This window comes from Apodemus sylvaticus, chromosome 20, assembly GCF_947179515.1.
Source record: "Apodemus sylvaticus chromosome 20, mApoSyl1.1, whole genome shotgun sequence".
Classification (NCBI taxonomy): domain Eukaryota; kingdom Metazoa; phylum Chordata; class Mammalia; order Rodentia; family Muridae; genus Apodemus; species Apodemus sylvaticus.
In genome coordinates, this window is record NC_067491.1 from 46,562,913 (window position 1) to 46,580,080 (window position 17,168).

The 17,168-nt window shown below is 44.5% G+C and overlaps 1 protein-coding gene across 1 annotated transcript in view; it reads left to right on the plus strand.

Moving 5' to 3' along the window:
• The window catches only part of Utp20 (UTP20 small subunit processome component), an 81,853-nt gene that overhangs the window by 22,398 nt on the left and 42,287 nt on the right, over window positions 1-17,168 (plus strand). Inside the window, exons 18-25 of the mRNA XM_052166047.1 lie at window positions 855-1,013; window positions 4,226-4,302; window positions 6,550-6,629; window positions 6,769-7,009; window positions 9,797-9,982; window positions 12,737-12,827; window positions 13,599-13,684; window positions 14,190-14,315. Of these exons, the coding sequence (XP_052022007.1) occupies window positions 855-1,013; window positions 4,226-4,302; window positions 6,550-6,629; window positions 6,769-7,009; window positions 9,797-9,982; window positions 12,737-12,827; window positions 13,599-13,684; window positions 14,190-14,315 (1,046 nt within the window). The remainder of the gene's footprint in view (window positions 1-854; window positions 1,014-4,225; window positions 4,303-6,549; window positions 6,630-6,768; window positions 7,010-9,796; window positions 9,983-12,736; window positions 12,828-13,598; window positions 13,685-14,189; window positions 14,316-17,168) is intronic.

Below are 17,168 nucleotides of genomic sequence, written 5' to 3' on the forward strand. Positions count from 1 at the left end.
AACTTCCTGTTTACTCTCTGTGTGGCATACGTGTGTGTGTGTGTGTGTGTGTGTGTGTGTGTGTGTACATACACATTTAGTGCACATGAATATGGAGGCCTGAAATCGATGTTGGTGTTGTGTATGCTTTGCTACCTTATTTTTTTAACTTAAAATATAGTTAAATCCCTTCCCCCTCCAACTTCTCCCATCCCCTCTCCCCATCCCCCTACCCCCTCCACTTCATACTCTTTATTGTTTATATTTAAGTGTGAATGAATATATAAGTATAACCTGCTAAGTCCATTTTCTATTGTTTGTATGTCATTAGAACTGATCACTTTTTATGTGTATGGATATTTTGCCTGCATGTATATTTGTGCAGTGTATACATGTCTGGTACCCAAGGAGGCCAGAAGAGGGTATCATCTCCTGGAACTGAAGTTACAGGTAGTTTATGAGTTACCATGAGGTGCTGGGAACTGAACCAGGGACCTGTGGAAGAGCTTCCAAGCCACCTCTCCAACCTTGATCATTTTATTTTGAGACAAGGTTTCCCATGGAAGCAGCAAGGCTGGTTGATCACCGAGCTCTAAGGATCCACCCTTCTCCAGCATACTCTTGGTTGGATTTTTGTTTGTTTTGTTTTTAAACCTTTCAGCTGAGCATAGTTGTGTACACATTTAGTCCTAGCACTCCAGAGGCAAGAAGCAAGTATTTTTCTGTAAGCCTGAGGTCAGCCTGAACCTCATAATAACAAGTTCCAGGCCAACCAGGGCTTCATAGTAAGGCACAAAACAAAACCCTTCGTTGCGCCTCACATTGCTTTTGGAATCAGAGTTCTGACCTGCCTTGGGTTTTGTCTGGCTTTTCAGGATGACGGGCTCTCGGAACGGCAGTCAGCCTTTGCTATATTACGCCAGGCTGAACTTGTTCCAGCAACTGTGAGCGATTACAGAGAGAAGCTTCTGCACCTGAGAAAGCTGAGGCACGATGTGGTGCAGGGTGCTGTCCCTCAGGGCCCACTACAGGAGGTAACAGAGGACTCTGCCTGCCTGCTGCCTGCCTTCCTTCCTTGCTTGCTTTAAAATTGTTTCTTAATTATGTTTTAAATCTTATTTGGGAGGTAATACCACATAGTTATCAACAATGAAAATATTCTTGTTACAAAGTAAAGCAAACCTTGCATCTCTTCCATGCCTTCAATTAAGTCATTATTTTAGCCTATTAAATAGCGTAGTGTCCTTTTGAGTGTGTGCAGGTGTGACATAGTGACTGTCACTCTTGTGCTGCTTTGCCTAAAAAGGGAGGCTTTGGGTATGCCCAGTTCACTTGGGGTTTCTCTTGTATTTCAAGTGTAAGTCTTCACTTTCAGCTATGGGCTGGGTTCATCAGCCTTACCAGAGAGGGAGGGAGAGAGAGGGGAAGGGAGGGAGGGAGGGAGTGTTTTGTTGACAGAATAACCCAGGTTCTGTCCTTTAAAAGAAGCTATACTGTGTAGACTGATTGGTGGGCGGGAGCAAGTTGCAGAACTATATCACATGAGAAGCAGAGCTGACTGCTGGCCCCCGGATCCCCACAGCAGTTTGAGTGCTCATGACTACCAAGGTTAGCAACACCAGTTCCTTGTTTGTGAGTTAGGAAAACAATAGTCTATAGTTCACTGTTGCTATAGGAACTGCATGAACTAAATCTAAAATCCCAGTACAAAGCAAGCTTCCATCTGAGCGCATTATACGCGTTCTTCTGGGTGTTACCATTCATCTTTCATCACGCACTGTGCTGGCCAGCAATGACCAGGTGCTGCTGAGAAACAAAAACTCAGCCTCTGCCTTCAGCGAGACAGTGTCGAGGACTATGGCAGGTGCTAGGGGACCTTCCTCTGTTCAAGGGTCTGGAAATGTCTAGAAGGGTGGGATTTGGCTACATCTTGAAAGAGGTGGTAATGTCCCATTCCAGAGGAAGAGTATGCAAAGGAAGTGAGGTCTGATATACATAGGTTCTGTAGGGAACCTGCAAATGGATGTGATCTCCAGGCTCCTGCAGATGCTGAAACCACAGTCCATCTGCCCCTGCTGTTGCTGGTGTGCTCTCTTCGCACAGCCGTCCTGCTGTCTGATGGGTGATCGATTGGTCTGCTGCTGATTACCTTAGATTCTTTTCCCCTCTAGAAGGAATTGCCTAGATCATATATGTTCATCATCTGAGCACAGTGCCCTGCTCCACTGAGTAGGTGTTCAGGGAAATTGGGTTTATAGAAGAGTGTTCTGTTTGATCCCTACTGGGACATAATCATGCAATTTTCTTTATTAAGTTTTTTTTTAAAAAAATCATAAGCAATTCAGTATATGTTGAAACAACAAAATGAATGAAAGCATAGGAAAAATTTTTGTTTTATCTAGGCAAACCCATTAAAGTAGACTAGGAACACATGGCCCTTCCAAATCAAGATCATTTCATGTTATAAATGCTCTGACTACTGCTTTTCAAGAATTGGTGGTGGCTAGGTTCTAGGATTCAGAGAATGGTCATGAATTGAGTAACTATCAGAACAGCCACACTGCGTGCCTGGCTGCCAAACGTACAGAGACAACTGTAAGAATAAAGTGGTTAGCAGTGGTCACCTCGTTTCTAGCATTGCCATGTCAAGAAAGGTCAGGCGTGTGTTGCATTCTGGAAGCCTCTTTGAGAAAGAATATTTTCAAAGCTAAGCTTTGTTTCTTGTTGGATTTAGGCAAGCCCAGAGGCAATAGGGAGTGGGGGGCAGCATATGATACTTCACAGAGAAGGAAACTGAGGCACAGTGAGCTTCAGGTTTGCTCAAGATCACATAGTGCCCAGTTGGAGGGACAGGGAAGGTGTCCTGGCTCATGCACGGTTGGTTCTCGCCTCTTGCCTCCCGCTGCTGTGCCCCTGCCTCAGGCCAAACCGCTCAGGTAGTTCCGGTCAGAACTGCAAAAGCAGGCTCCTGCTAATTAATAGTACCTGCACAAAACCAGATCAGCCTAGAAAAGACCAAGTTTTGTGCTTTGTAATTCACAACATGCCTTTCCAATCATAATCTTCCCCATAGTAATCTCATTCAGGTCTCATAGCAAAGTGTGGGCATCATTAGGCCCTTTTTAGAAATGACTCCTTGCAAGGGAGGATACTATGTTAGGTTTCAAGCCAATATTCACCACATCTATTCACAGCTGCAGAATATTGGCTTTGCCTTTGGAGAACCCATCATAGACTCATTAGGAGCAAGGCTGAGAAAAGCATTCCTCTTTCATCTCGGGTCGTTCTTTCCTGGTGTGAATATTAGTGCTCTCTACGGTTCATGTGGAACGGGGATTACAGCTGGAACATATACCTACATCCCTCTACCAAGTTAAAAATACACACACACACACACACACACCATTCTCCATGGTGACTAACCTGGAGTGTTGATAAGAAGGAGTGCCATGCAGAAGCTGACTGAGGAAGCTTTCGGACCCCTGAACTAGAGTCTCTGAAAGCATAGGTTTGAGAACTCAGTCGTCTAGCCGGGCATGGTGGCAAAAAACTTAATCCTGGGATTTGAGAGGCAAAGACAGGCAGATCTCTGTGCTTGAACCAGCCTGGTCTACATAGTGAGTTCCAGGACAGCCAGAGCTGCCTGCCCCCAAAAACGCAAGATAGAATAAACTCCGGCATCAGGAGATACAGGAGGCTTCAGCCACCATTCCTACGACTTGGGGTTTTTGGGTTGGGTTGGGTTTTTCTGTTGTTTTTACTGTCTATACTTTATTAATGTATAAATATTAATATAAATAGGAATGGTGGCTGAAGCCTCCTGTATCTGCTGGTGCCTGAGTTTATTCTTTCTTGCTTTTTTGGGGGGGGCGGGGTATTAAGGGGGATCTCTTTGTGTAGCTCTGGCTGTTCTGGAATTCACTATTGGAGACCAGGCTGGTTCAAGCTCAGAGATTCACCTGTCTTTGATGCTTCAGGGATTTCCTTCCCAGTTGGCCTTAGACTTTGTGAGTGAACATCTGGGATGAGCTTACATACTGTGTTCTAATGAGTATGAGTAAGATTTTAGGAGCTGGAGAAAAAGTAATACACACTGAATTCTGAGTTAATACCAAGAACCTTCTCTTGTAAATGCATGTTTCCTCCCAAACCCGCTTTGTCCAAGGGCCATGGGCATCTGAGAGCTTCTCTTCTAGCTTCTCGCAGCCTGTCACACGCTTACTAAGTCAGTCTCTTGGGCCTGCAGGTGCCGCTCCGTTACCTGTTAGGCATGCTGTATGTCAACTTCAGTGCCCTCTGGGACCCTGTCATAGAGCTCATAAGGTAAGCGTGGGCTACGTGGATGTGCCACTCACCTTAACTGATGCAGAATGTGGGGCCTGGGCCAGGCCTGTGATCCATGTGGGTGTGGTTTAAGTGCATGGGCATCTAGGTCCTTTGAGAGACAACATGAAAAAGAAAAATAGAGATTCTAGTGCCCGTTTTTCAGTAGACTAGCTATATAAATATTTCTGTGCACTGAAAAGACTGGAGGGATTTCTTTTTTACTTTATGATACTTTTATATGATCAAAAGATATTGTGATAATTACATAGTTTTATTTTTACACATTAAGTCATTAAACCATTCTTTAAAAATAAGGGCTTTTCAAAATCCTAGCTGTCTAGCGCACAACTGTCTAACTCTAACAATTCATTTTAATAGTCACTAAATAGCATATGCTGCGGCTGAGAGAGAAATCTGTCCTTTTACAGATGTTTGTCCTTCCTGCTTTACTCTGGCTTTTTATCTGACTGGAAATATGTCATGTGTCATGCCTTTCCAGATCTATTAGTGCGTACTCGACAGGAGCAGAGTAAACAAATCCCTCTTCAATTTTGAACCAATTTGTCTGTTTTTTACTTCCTTTCAGAGCCATCAAACACGTATAGTGAAAATAAATGGCTTTTGAGTTCAAACTGGTTGGGGGGGGTACCTTCAAAAAATAGGAAGTGATGTGTGTAATCAGTGGTCCATTATCACACATGTTGGCTCCTAAGTCAGTGACTGCTTTTAGAGTCTCCCTGTAGTGGCTAGGCTCTTTTATTGTTGAGGACTATTTTCCATGTACAATACACACTGTGAATAACTGGTGTCTGATGTAGTGTAAAGCGTATGTTCATTAGTGGGAAGCCAGGGGTGCGAATGTACACTTGTAATCCCAGGTTTTGGGAGATTAAGTCCGGGAATTTCACAGATTCGAGGCTGGGCTACGCAGCTATATGTCTCATCAAAAGAGTACGAAGGAGAAGGAATGAGGAGGAAGATACAGGAAGGAGAAAAAAGGGATGGAAGATTAATGACTAATAGAGAAAACTTGAGAATATTATTGTAAGGGCTTCAGACTGCAAAACCAAAAATAACCCTACCTTATTCACTACATGTCTCAACATTAAGTTGTGAAAAGTGATTGATACAGATTCTAAATATGTATTCCTGGCTGGCCTGGAACTAGCTATGAGGACCAGGCCGCCCTTGAACTAACACAGATCTCTCTGCCTTCCGAGTGGTGACATTGGCAGCATGTGCCACCATATCCAGCTGAAAAGCATATTTCAAATAGGCAATGTTGATTTGAATTAGTTGCAGAGAAATAGATCTTTTTCACTAACTCCAGTGCAGTGGTTATTTCCACTCCAGGAACTTCCTTTCCTTAGTAGGCCCCCCTCACATGCTATCCTTTGTAGCCTTGTCTACCTGAGAGAGAGGCGGCCAGTCAGTTTCTGTATGGGGTTTGTCTAAGGACTTGTCTGGACTGATGTCTAGTGCAGGAGCACCTGCGCCTGTGGAAAGCACAGCCCTGGGCAGTGCCCTGACGCCTGGGAGTAAGGCAGCAAGCAGTGCTCCCCGTGCTTTCTGCCTCTGACTTCCATCAGTGAGTGGTGAGCTGACGTGTAAGTCAGTAGACATTCCCTCCCCAAGGGGCTCTCTGTTATGGTGTTTGTCACAGCAACAGAGAGGAAGGGGTGGAGAGTATATCATATTTCATTTTACCTAACTGGATACGGTGGTTCATGCCTAGCACTCAGGGGTGGGGCCAGCAGATTGTCAGTTTGGGACTTCATAATGGGTTCTAGACCAGTTTAGAGTTCATAGAAAGGCTGAGTGAGTTAAAGTATCATCAGCAACAAAACTAAATAGTCTTATGTGTATCTAATTACATTTAAAAAACTATTCTGTAGTCTTTTATGACTGAAAATAATTTCTGTGTGCTGGCAAGGTGGTTCAGCAGGTAAAAGTTGTTATGCACAAGTCTGACGGCCTGCGTTCAGTCCTCGTATCCTGCAGTAGAAGGAGAGAGCCAACTCCTCTGTCCAGAGCCTGGGACATGTGTGCCCACTTATTCATGTGCATCAATCGAATAATGATAAAGTAGTCTCTGCAATGGAGGCAGTGTAAAAACAACAGACTTAACCTTGTGTTGAAGGTTAATCAAATTAACATTTAGTTGATTCTTTTACATTTTTCTACTGGGATTTTTCACACTAAAGACCATGCCGTATCCTGTATTTTATGATCTTTTTCTCTTAGCTCTCATGCCCACGGAATGGAAAACAAGCAATTCTGGAATGTCTGCTATGAACATCTGGAAAAGGCAGCCTCACATGCTGGTATGAGCAGGAGACTGCAGGGCTGGGACACCGTGGTTATTGAATTGTTTAGTGTGATAAAATTCTGAGATGCTGCTGTTTTCTTTGTGTGACTAGAAAGCGCACGTCGTGTCTTGAGGGTGACACTTTTCTCTTGCAGAGAAAGAACTGCAGAAGGATGTGAGGGACGACGAATCCATGGGAGAGGAAAGCTGGGAGCAAGCCCCGGACGGAGCCGTTGGCGCTCTCTACCAGCAGCAGTTGGCACTGAAAACCGACTGTCGGGAGCGACTGGACCATACCAACTTCCGGTTCTTGCTTTGGCGAGCTTTGGCCAAATTCCCAGAGCGAGTAGAGCCACGGTCCAGGGAACTCTCCCCACTTTTCCTAAGATTCATCAAGTAAGTAGCTAGGGCTCTGCCCCAGCACAGTGAGAAAGTGGGGTCTCAGCCTCCCCACTGGCTGGGCATTTCACATTTTTTGTCAAGTTTCAAGCCATTATCATGTCTGCAAAGCACTTCCTCAGGTAAACACTAAGTTAGTTTTGTTCACCATTTAGTTAGAATCAGCATACAAATAGTGCTAATGAAAATAGGTCAGGTTACCACAAAGGAAAGGCCGTCTTTCCTTTGATCAGCATACAAAGGAAATTGTTTGCTGTTTCTTTCCCTGTCCATTGTTTCATACTTGCCTGGGAGTGACATAACCATGTTTGCTGTTCATAGTCTCCATGCTGAGGAATGCACTCTTAAAGAATAAGAGTTTTCTGAAGTCTTGTTTTGAGTATGTGAGTCTGAGATTCCTGAGTGCTGTGATTAGGATTGCTTAGAACTAAATAATAAGTTCTGGTGTGCTTTGTCACAAGGGAAGGAGGGAAGGGGTTAGATTGAGCAGGACATAAGCCACAGCATGTCAGGCTTATCCAGGGAACAAAAAGGAGATTTGGGTGAGCAGTGTAGAATGATCCCAGGAGAGAGTGCGTGGAGGTCCGAGCAGGGAGTCAGCACTGGCCGTGTGAGAGTGAGGCATTCGGCCTCCGCTGTCAGAGAGGAGGGCAGTTTAAACAGAAGCCTGAGGGACTTGGAGATGTTGGCCTCTTCTGGAGACAGCTTCTCTGCGCTCCTGGAATATTTCACCTCAGTGGCTCTGGTCTCCTTAATCACCTCTAATTCCTCAGCTCCAGCTGGCCAGCATCAATTGTCCTAGTAAAGCCAAGGTTCCACTTCAATGGTGGCTGGTCTCTCGATAATCATGACTGATTCTTCAGTTCCAGCTGACCAGAACCACAGAATCTCCATTCAAAACAGCAGCAGCCCTGAGAGAGTCTTTAAATTTTCCTCAGAAACTTCAGAAGTCAGGCCTCCACCTTCCGCACTACTCTGAACACTATCTTTCAAGCTCCTCAAGAACTTTCTACTGAGCTCTAAACACTCAATGACTTTTCTAGCCCAAAGTTCCAAGGGTCTTCCACAGTCCTCCCCAAAACATGGTCAGCAATACCCCACATGCCTGGCACAAGCTTCTGCCTTGTTAACACAAAACCACTCCCTTATGAGAAAAGAGGTATCTGGCTTTTCTCTTGCATTGTGTAGGGGCTCTTAAAGGATATGGCCGCTGTTTAGCAAAGTAGCTAGGTTTGTGCCCAGGAAAGTTGATTTTGGTGTTCGCAGACTATAACTGTCCCACGATGATAACTTTCAATAGATATTATCTCCCTTTCATTTAAGGATAAAGACCTTTCTGTAAGGATGGTGTGGAGCGCAGGGACAGAAACAGGAGCCTGGAGTAGACGTGGCTCACCCATGTTAGAGGAAGACTTGTGTGCTGTGACACAGCCTTGTGCTAATGTTTAAGAGTAGGTGGCACTTTGTGTCTTATGTGCTTTGGGCACCTGACTGAGGTGCACCATTGCCTTTCCTCTCTCCCCTGGCGGTCGCACTGTTTCGGCCTTTTACCTTTAATCCACTTTTCCATTGCGTCCGTCCTGTGAGTGAGGAGACCCGCGAGTCTAGGTGCATCCTTCTGCACGTGAATACCACTCTGCACCACTTCCTCAAACGATCACCCTTTCTCCAGAGTTGTCAGCTCACTGATTTTTGAAAGGCCAACAGCTGCTGTGTGTCTGTGTTCATGCTAAGGTTTTGATCAAGTACCTTTTTAGCTTATTACAAAATAAGATGTTTCTGACTTTGTTATATTTTTGCTTGCTATTACTTTGACTATTTGAGTTTGTAATTTTAAAGATGTTATTTATTTTATGTATATGAGCACACTGTTGCTGTCTTTAGACACACCAGAAGAGGGCATCAGATCCCATTACAGATGGTTGTGAGCCACCATGTGGTTGCTGGGAATTGAACTCTGGACCTCAAGAAGAGCAGTCAGTGCTCTTAGCCACCGAGCCATCTCTCCAATGCCTAGTCCTAACATTTTACATTAATCTACATGGATATAATTAATCTACATTTCAATATAGTCCACTTGTGACCAGCTGTGCTTGCAGAGATAAGAAGGCTGATGTCACTTCAGTGCAGAGTAGACATTTCACATCCTTTCCACAGTGAAGTAATAGAGCTGACTGTCTTCTGCTGATGGCGATTGACTTGTCAGTGAGACAGACTGAAGGGAAGAGAACACTAGTGTGGGGCTGGACAGGTGGCTTAGTGGTTAAGAGCCCTAGCTACTCTTGTAAAGACCAGAGTACAGTTCCCAGCAGCTACGTGGTAGTTGACAGCCATCTGTAACTTCAGTCCAGGGATCCAATACCCTCTTCTGACCTCTGCTGGTACCAAACACATATGTGGTGCACAGACGTGCATGCAGGCAAAGCACCCATCACATAGAATAAAATAATTTAAGAGTACTAGTATAGAAACAGCTTGGCTGAAAAGCTCTGTGTGTATGTGTTTCTGTTCCCATTTCCCATGTGTCATGGATCCTTTGTTTATTTGTTTGGGTTTTTTGTTTTCTTTTTCTTATTTTTGTTTTCTTTTGTTTTGTTTTTTTGAGACAGGGTTTCTCTGTATAGCCCTGACTGTCCTGGATCTCACTCTGTAGACCAGGCTGGCCTTGAACTCAGAAATCCACCTCCTGAGTGCTGGGTTAAAGGCGTGCGCCGCCCCTGCCCGTCCATGGATCCTTTCTGACGTCACACTCCTCACTGTGTTCTCATATGCGTCCTCTTACAGCAATGAGTATTATCCAGCAGATCTGCAAGTCGCTCCTACTCAGGATCTACGCAGAAAAGGCCGAGGAGCGGTAGCTGAGGAGGCAGAGGAAGAGCCTGCTGCTGGAGAGGATGAGGAACTGGAGGAAGAGGCCGTGCCTACAGATGAAACGCCCCAGAAGAAAAAGACGAGAAGGGCTGCAGCAAAGTGAGTTCCCCACCACCACCTGATCATGGAGGTGTGCTTGTAGGGAGAGCAGTGCGTCCTTCCTGTCTGCCCTGGAAATAGCTTTGTGAAGGATGGACTCCTCAGATAATTAGTGACATACTGTCCTGAGATTCTCCTGACAGTTTTGTTGGCCTTTGGAGATTCTCACTCTGAAACATGCTGGTGCCAGGCTTTGAGAACTGACTGTGGTATTCTGTGACACCAAAGATAAAGGTGTATAGGCCCAGAATTACCCAAGTGCCATTTATAGGGGTCTGCTGGCATTGATTCTACCCAGGAACAGACTTCTGTCAGTATGGCCCAGTAAACTGCACGTTGCTGTCCTAGATCCCTCTGCCCTTTTCTTTACTTTCTTGGGCACCATGAAGATTGCTGCTTTGTTTTGGAACACCTGCTGACTAGCTTGCTTATTTCACCACAGAATCTTAGCTCATGCAGAGCTGCCGATGTGGCTCTTTTTTGTCATGTCCTTTACAGATGAGAGTGGTGCAGTTGAGGGTGCCGGGCACCCGCCCCTAGGGCGCTGTGTCTGTGTGGCAGGAAGCAGGCCTCAGAGCAGAGCGGCTCCCTTTGTGAGCACCTCCCTCTGCCTCAGCCCTGCTTGTTACTGTGTGACAGGATCTTCCCATCCCCTTGGTTATTCATTTACCTTAGGTGTTCCAAACTGGAAAAAAGAAAAAAGGCCTGCTTTCAGAGGCTCTTCACGCTTACCTGAAGATTGTTTAGACTGAGGGTCTGCTCTGCCAAGCTGGCTCTCCTCTTAAACTTTTAGATCTCACTGTGGGTTTCAACACTAGCCATTTATAGATTTACCCGTTTGGTAGCTCTCCAGTGCTCTTTGCTGAGTGCAGGGCTACAGAGATGAACTGCAAACATCTACGACGTAAGAGTGTGTCAGATGGCTGGTCAGATTATGTTTATGGGGTTTCTGGAAGCACTGTGAAGAACTATTTCCTTCTACCACAAAGTCGAGGCAAAGACTGGGAGAAAACCTTTCCCAGGAAAGGATCCCTTTGCTGCTGACAGACAGAAGCCTGGCTGATGCCAGTGTTGGCGAGGGAAGGACCTGTCAGCCAGGGGAAGGAGTGGGTAAAGGCCCAGGAAGGGTCACAGCTGCACTGCGTGTGACTTTAGCTCCTTCCTCTCTCCTCCGTTTCCATCAGCATAATCCCTAGCAAAAGATTACTTCGAGCTGTGTGTTTGCTGAATAAATGAATAAGCCATTTATCCTGTCACACCGTGGCCTTTCTCACCCTGGGCCTGCACACATGCTCTTTCCAAGGGCCCTGGCCTCGTTTCTACCCACAGAGAGAATCTGTTCCTATTTGAAGGTGTGCTTCTAGTTCTTCACGGAAGTTACCTTATGTGATTTCAAACTCTCATAACTGACCATAACTTGTATCATGGAATCCCTGCTTGCTTTAGATTGTAGCTCTTTACAGCTCTTTCTTGTGGAAAGCATAGGGGTTTTCACAATCCCTAGGGGTGTAGGAAGTGTTGTCATTATTAACTGCCTTCTTCCTGGTCCGCTGAAGGGTTCTAAAGAAACTTGTCTAAAACACTAACAGTGACGAGTACGTGGCGTGTGGCTCAGTTGGCTGGGTGCTTGGCTAGCGTGCACATGGCTCTGCTCAGGCCGCAGTCTATGAGCCCTGCCGGCGTGGAGTGCACACATAACCCTGCAGTTTGGAGAGGGACGTAGGAGTTGTTGACAGTGATCCTCATCTACTTCCCAGACCCAAACCATATTGCTACCAGGTTCCATCTCTGAAAACGTGAATAAATTGTGCTGGCTATGTGACACACATGCCTGTGCACACACACCTGTCCATTTAATCTCAGCACTTAGAAGGTAGATGCAAGCAAATCTCTGAGTTCAAAGCAGCCTGATCTGCATTGCAAGGTCCAGGCAGAGCAGACCTACAAAGCCAGTCCATAAGACCCTGGCACGAGGGAAGGTGACTGGGTGAGTGGACAATGAGGCCCTTGGTACTGTCTCAGTATATGACTAGACCAGTGCTCCCAGCAGTGCTCCCAGTGAGTAACCTTGGTACTGTCTCAGTGTATGACTAGACCAGTGCTCCCAGTGAGTAACCTTGGTACTGTCTCAGTGTATGACTAGAGCAGTGCTCCCCGAGAGTAACCTTGCTTCCTAGAGTCTGTGTCCTAGGGAATCAGGTGGGCAAGTGAGGCAGACACACTTCCCCATCTGCTCCAGTAGACGATGCATTTGCCCTGGGCAGGCCTGTCTTCCTCCCACCGTTCAATCCCAGAGCCTTGCTGTCTGTTCTGTCAGCTGTGCAAGCAAGCGCCATCGTCACCTAAACCTGGTTGTATGCCATCCGTGTTTTGTTCTGTGAGCAAGAGGCAGGTGAATTCTGACGCGTGGAGCCTCACAAAGGAATAAGTCCCCAAAGCATCTGTGCTCACCTGTGAGAGTATGCTGATCTCCCCACCTTCTTTCCAGCTCTGGTTTAGCTAAGCCTTTCTACGCACAGCCTGAAGGTTTACTGTGCTGCAAAGCCTGGATTGTGGGGTGCTGCACTTGAGATTTGAAGTTTCCAGAAAATACGCTCCTAATCACTAAGATGTTGCTTGGGTGGTTAACAGCAGACTCATGGGAGGACTCTTGGGAATACTTGTCAGAAAGTAAAGCGGTGGGCGATGTTATCCCAGACGGCCTCTGTTCTGTACTGCTACAGTAACTCTCTCTCTCTCTCTTTCTCTGTGTAGGCAGCTCATTGCCCACTTGCAAGTCTTCTCTAAGTTTTCAAACCCACGGGCCTTATATCTCGAATCCAAATTGTACGAATTGTATCTCCAGGTAAGTCTAATAAGTTCTGGACGCTGACCCCTCAGCTTTTCTCGCATTCTCTTTACCAGAGCAGGCTGGGTTCTCAGTCTCTAGAGTTTAACTACTATTTTGTCAACACGCTCACACATTGAAAGGTCATCTTAATGTATAATTTTAGCTCGCACTACTTTAGTTGCCTCTGAAGTCTGCTTCAGTCTGGAGTAGCAGGTGCTGAGCAGCCACGCCAGGAGGAGGAACAGTGGAGTCAGAGCTGTATCTTAGGAAAGGCTGACTGGCTGCCTTTCTTTCCTTCATGTGAATTCAGCCATGATGGGGCCTCACATTTCTAAATCCATTTAGTGGGGTGCAGTCAAGTATGTGAACGGTTGTTAGCTGTAATTATAATGTATATCACCAACTCCAGAACAGATGACTGGAAATGCAGTGTCCGGAGGAAGTGAGCCTTCTCGTACATGTGAGGACGGTTTTCTGCAGCAGCAGCCTGACCTTAGAAGACTCTGGCCATAGGAATAGTGTTTTAACTTAGTAACCAGAACAGCTGCAGCAGAGTCCTCTCCTGACACTTGACTATTAACTGTGTAGTATAGGATGTCCTTGTTACAGGACCAGCACAGTTGGTTAAAATCCAGGCTTACACCGAGAATTCAGGTCAGAGTTGCATTTTCTCTTTAATCTTTTTTTTTAAAAGGTAGAATCTTACTGTTTAGTTAGTTAAATTTCTATTTCATGGTTTGTGTATATATTACTTCAGTAAGCTATTCTGTAACATGTCATTTCTAGTTGTTGCTACACCAAGATCAAGCCGTGCAGAAAATAGCCTTGGATTGCATAATGACCTATAGACATCCTCATATCCTCCCTTACAGGTGAGCCACATAAGGTAGAGAAGCGTTTCCTTTTACCTAGAGCCACTTCTGAAATAATGTCCACAGGCCTAAGAAGTCCCCCTCTTCCAAAGTAATCATAACTATTTCCAGGCAAGAAATGAAAGCCAGAAGTATATTTGTAGAATTATTGTCTATAGATAAGGAAATAGAAAAGAGATTATTAATTTAAAAACATGTCTTAGAAAGTGGTAACATTTCTCTGCCCTGTTAACATAATTCCATAAAATCTCTGCAATTATACTGCCGAAGAAGTAAAACTACTGTGTCATGTGCTCCTAAACATCAGGGTTACAGGCCAGCTCCAATCCCTTCTGAGCCATTTGCCTCTTGCAATTTAAAGACATTTTTGTGAGGATTTCCTTCCAGGTGTGAGCCTCATCATGAACTGCTTACTGTAGATTTTAGCTGTACTTGTAAATATTGTTCTTTCCATCGTTGGAAAGTGCCCTGGACTGAGTGACGGCTGTGCTGTGTCTTTTGAAAGGGAAAACTTACAAAGGCTGCTGGAAGACAGAAGCTTTAAGGAAGAGATCGTGCATTTCAGCATCTCAGAAGATAGCACTGTAGTGAAAGCGGCCCACCGGGCAGATTTGTTTCCAATTCTGATGAGGTATTTATACTGCTTTAAAGTGTGAATTAAAACACAGTTCTGATACAGTCATGTGATTCTTCTCAGCAGTTGTAATGGGAACATTTAATTGCTTTTGCTTTTTGTTTGTTTAAATGGCGTGTCCTTAGCCCAGGCTGGCCTCAGACTCTGTAGCTGAGGATGACCTTGAAGCCTTGTTGGGATTGCAGGTATGCATCACCATGCTTAGTTCTGTGCAGTCCCGGGGGTCAGACCCGGGCTGTGTGTGCTGGGTAGGCACTCCACCTGCTGAGCTGCATCTCCAGTCCTGCTGCTCCTCCACTTTACCTGCCTCTTCATGGACACATCACTGGAGAACAAAGAATAAGGCTATATTGAAGCCTGAGTTCCCGTAGTGCCCTGTGGATGTTGGCTCCGAGGACGGACCGTGTACTGGTCTGCGCTGAGCAGAAGGCCGTGTGAGGCTCCTGCTACACACTGGTTATCTCAGAGGGATGTGTATCTCAGGATGTGCCTGAGTTGCAAACTGAACTACCTGCACTTTTTTTTTTTCATGCAACATTATTTTTATTTGAAAGCCTAAACAATTAAGTATCATTCTGTTTAAACTCAGATATTTCACAGGAATTTCCTTAAACAGTGCAGTGGTTTGACAATTCAAAACAAATGACAGGATTTGTTTCAAGTTACTAAATTTTAACAATAAAATGAAAACTAAGATTTTGGAAAACTTCGGTCTGTTCCTGTGAGCTTACAGCTCCCCAGTTGCTTGAAAACACGTGAGGTAGATAACAGTACTTTTTAAAAGTTGATCGATACGCCTCTCCTTTTGGTTTACGGTGAGGTGAGTTAGCCTTTGACATTGCTACATGGCTTGTTCAGCCACTGGTTTCCAATAACTGATGCATGTTACAGGTCAGTGCGCAAAGCCCAAGAGGAATAGATTTAGTGAAACAGAGTTTATAGAGTTTGTTGATAGAGTTTCATATTCCACATTGTAGGCAATTGTTGAGATTTTGTGTACTATCAAAATGAAATAGCTACAGTTACTTGCAGGTTTCTTTATACCTGTTCTTACACGGATGAGTTTCCTTCCGTTCCAGTGAATTAGATGCTAAGGCGGCGTGAACATCCGGCCATCTTCTGTTAAGCCAGTCAGAAAATAGAGCAGTGCCTCTAGTTCACTAGTGGTGAGATATTGGGGGATAAAATTATTTTTTTCATTAAAATGTTAATTATAGTAACATGGAATAAACATGTTTTGTTTCAATGAATTCATGAAACAGTATTTTTTTAAATTGCTCAGTTTTTATTTCTAAAATTAGTAACTACCAAAGGTAAACTCTGACAAAAGTTCTTTAGGTCTCTAATAGTTTAAAGGAGTTTTAATATGAAATCACTTTAAACATTATATTCAAGTTTTAAGTGTTGTCAGTAAATCTTCTTATAACAAAATGTAGCAGTTAGCAGGGTTGCATACCTTTTATCCGAGCACCCAGGAAAGCAGAAGCTAGCTGATATCTGTCAGGCCAGCCTGGTCTACATATCAAGTTCTTGATCAGATGGAGCTACATAGGGAGACCCTATCTCAAACAAACAAAGTAGCTTCAGGAGAAATGGATGTTAAATACTGTTAGCTAGCATGTGTTAAAGTGGTCGCAGTAGATGCCCTGTGGGTCTTGCTGCATTCCCTGGGATACACATAGGAGATGTGGGAGATCGGGAGGAACTGTTTAGAGGTGTGACTGGCAGGCTGAGAGGCTTCTCAGAGGACTGTCTGGTCACCAGCTGTGTCAGCGGTCATAGCTGTCTGTAATGTTTTCCTCTGTGGCCACCAGGCACACACACATGCAAGCAAAACATACACATGAAATAAGATAATAATAATCTTTGAAAGCCAGGCGGTGATGGCTCACGCCTGTAATCCCAGCACTCTGGGAGGCAGAGGCAGGCGGATTTCTGAGTTCGGGGCCAGCCTGGTCTACAGAATGACTTCCAGGACAGCCAGGGCTATGCAGAGAAACCCTGTCTTGAAAAAAACCAAATCCATAGATAGATAGATAGATAGATAGATAGATAGATAGATAGATAGATAGATAGATAGATAGATAGATAGATAGATAGATAGATAGATAGATGAATGAATGAATGAATGAATGAATGAATGAATGAATGAATGAATGAATAGTCTTTGAAAAATAAAAGAGAGATGTATTCCAGGCTAGCTGGGTACCGCGGGTGTGTAACCCTCAGAGGCAGGCTCAAGGACAGCATAGGTAGTGCGGGAAGAAAGGGAAGAGTGACGCGCTGTGCTCCTTGCTTATGGGTTAGTCTAGGCTATAGTTTTATTGGGAGGGAGGGGAGTGGGAATGATGTTTTATGTTTAAAGCAAAGTTAGTGCTTTTATTCTAACTCATTAAGCCATCCATTACTTTTACAACCTTCCATAAAGAAAAAAATACTTTTTCCTTCTCTCTCTATACTATGAAACTGTAGCATAGAAATTGTATCTTTCCTTAAAAGCTTAAAAGACATGCTTGCAAAACTAGATAAGTTCCATGTGGTTTTGTTGTTTGTTTGATTTGATTTGACAGCTCTGGCTGTGAACACAAGGAGATCTGACTGCCCTCTACCTCTCCCTTGGTTTTGTTTTTTTTTTTTTTTTAATACCTTTTGCTGGTTTAGTTGGGTTTTGTTTTTCTTAGATTTTAACTGAAATCTTTCTAGTTTCCTTTTTTCTTACAGACTCTTTACAATTCCTTTTAATGTCTGTCTTACAGGTTTCCTTTTTCCTTACCCTTGACTTGCCTATCTTATTGCTTTTTCTCTCTTTGCTTTTTTCTATTTGTTTTCTAAATACCTGTTTTCTTTTTC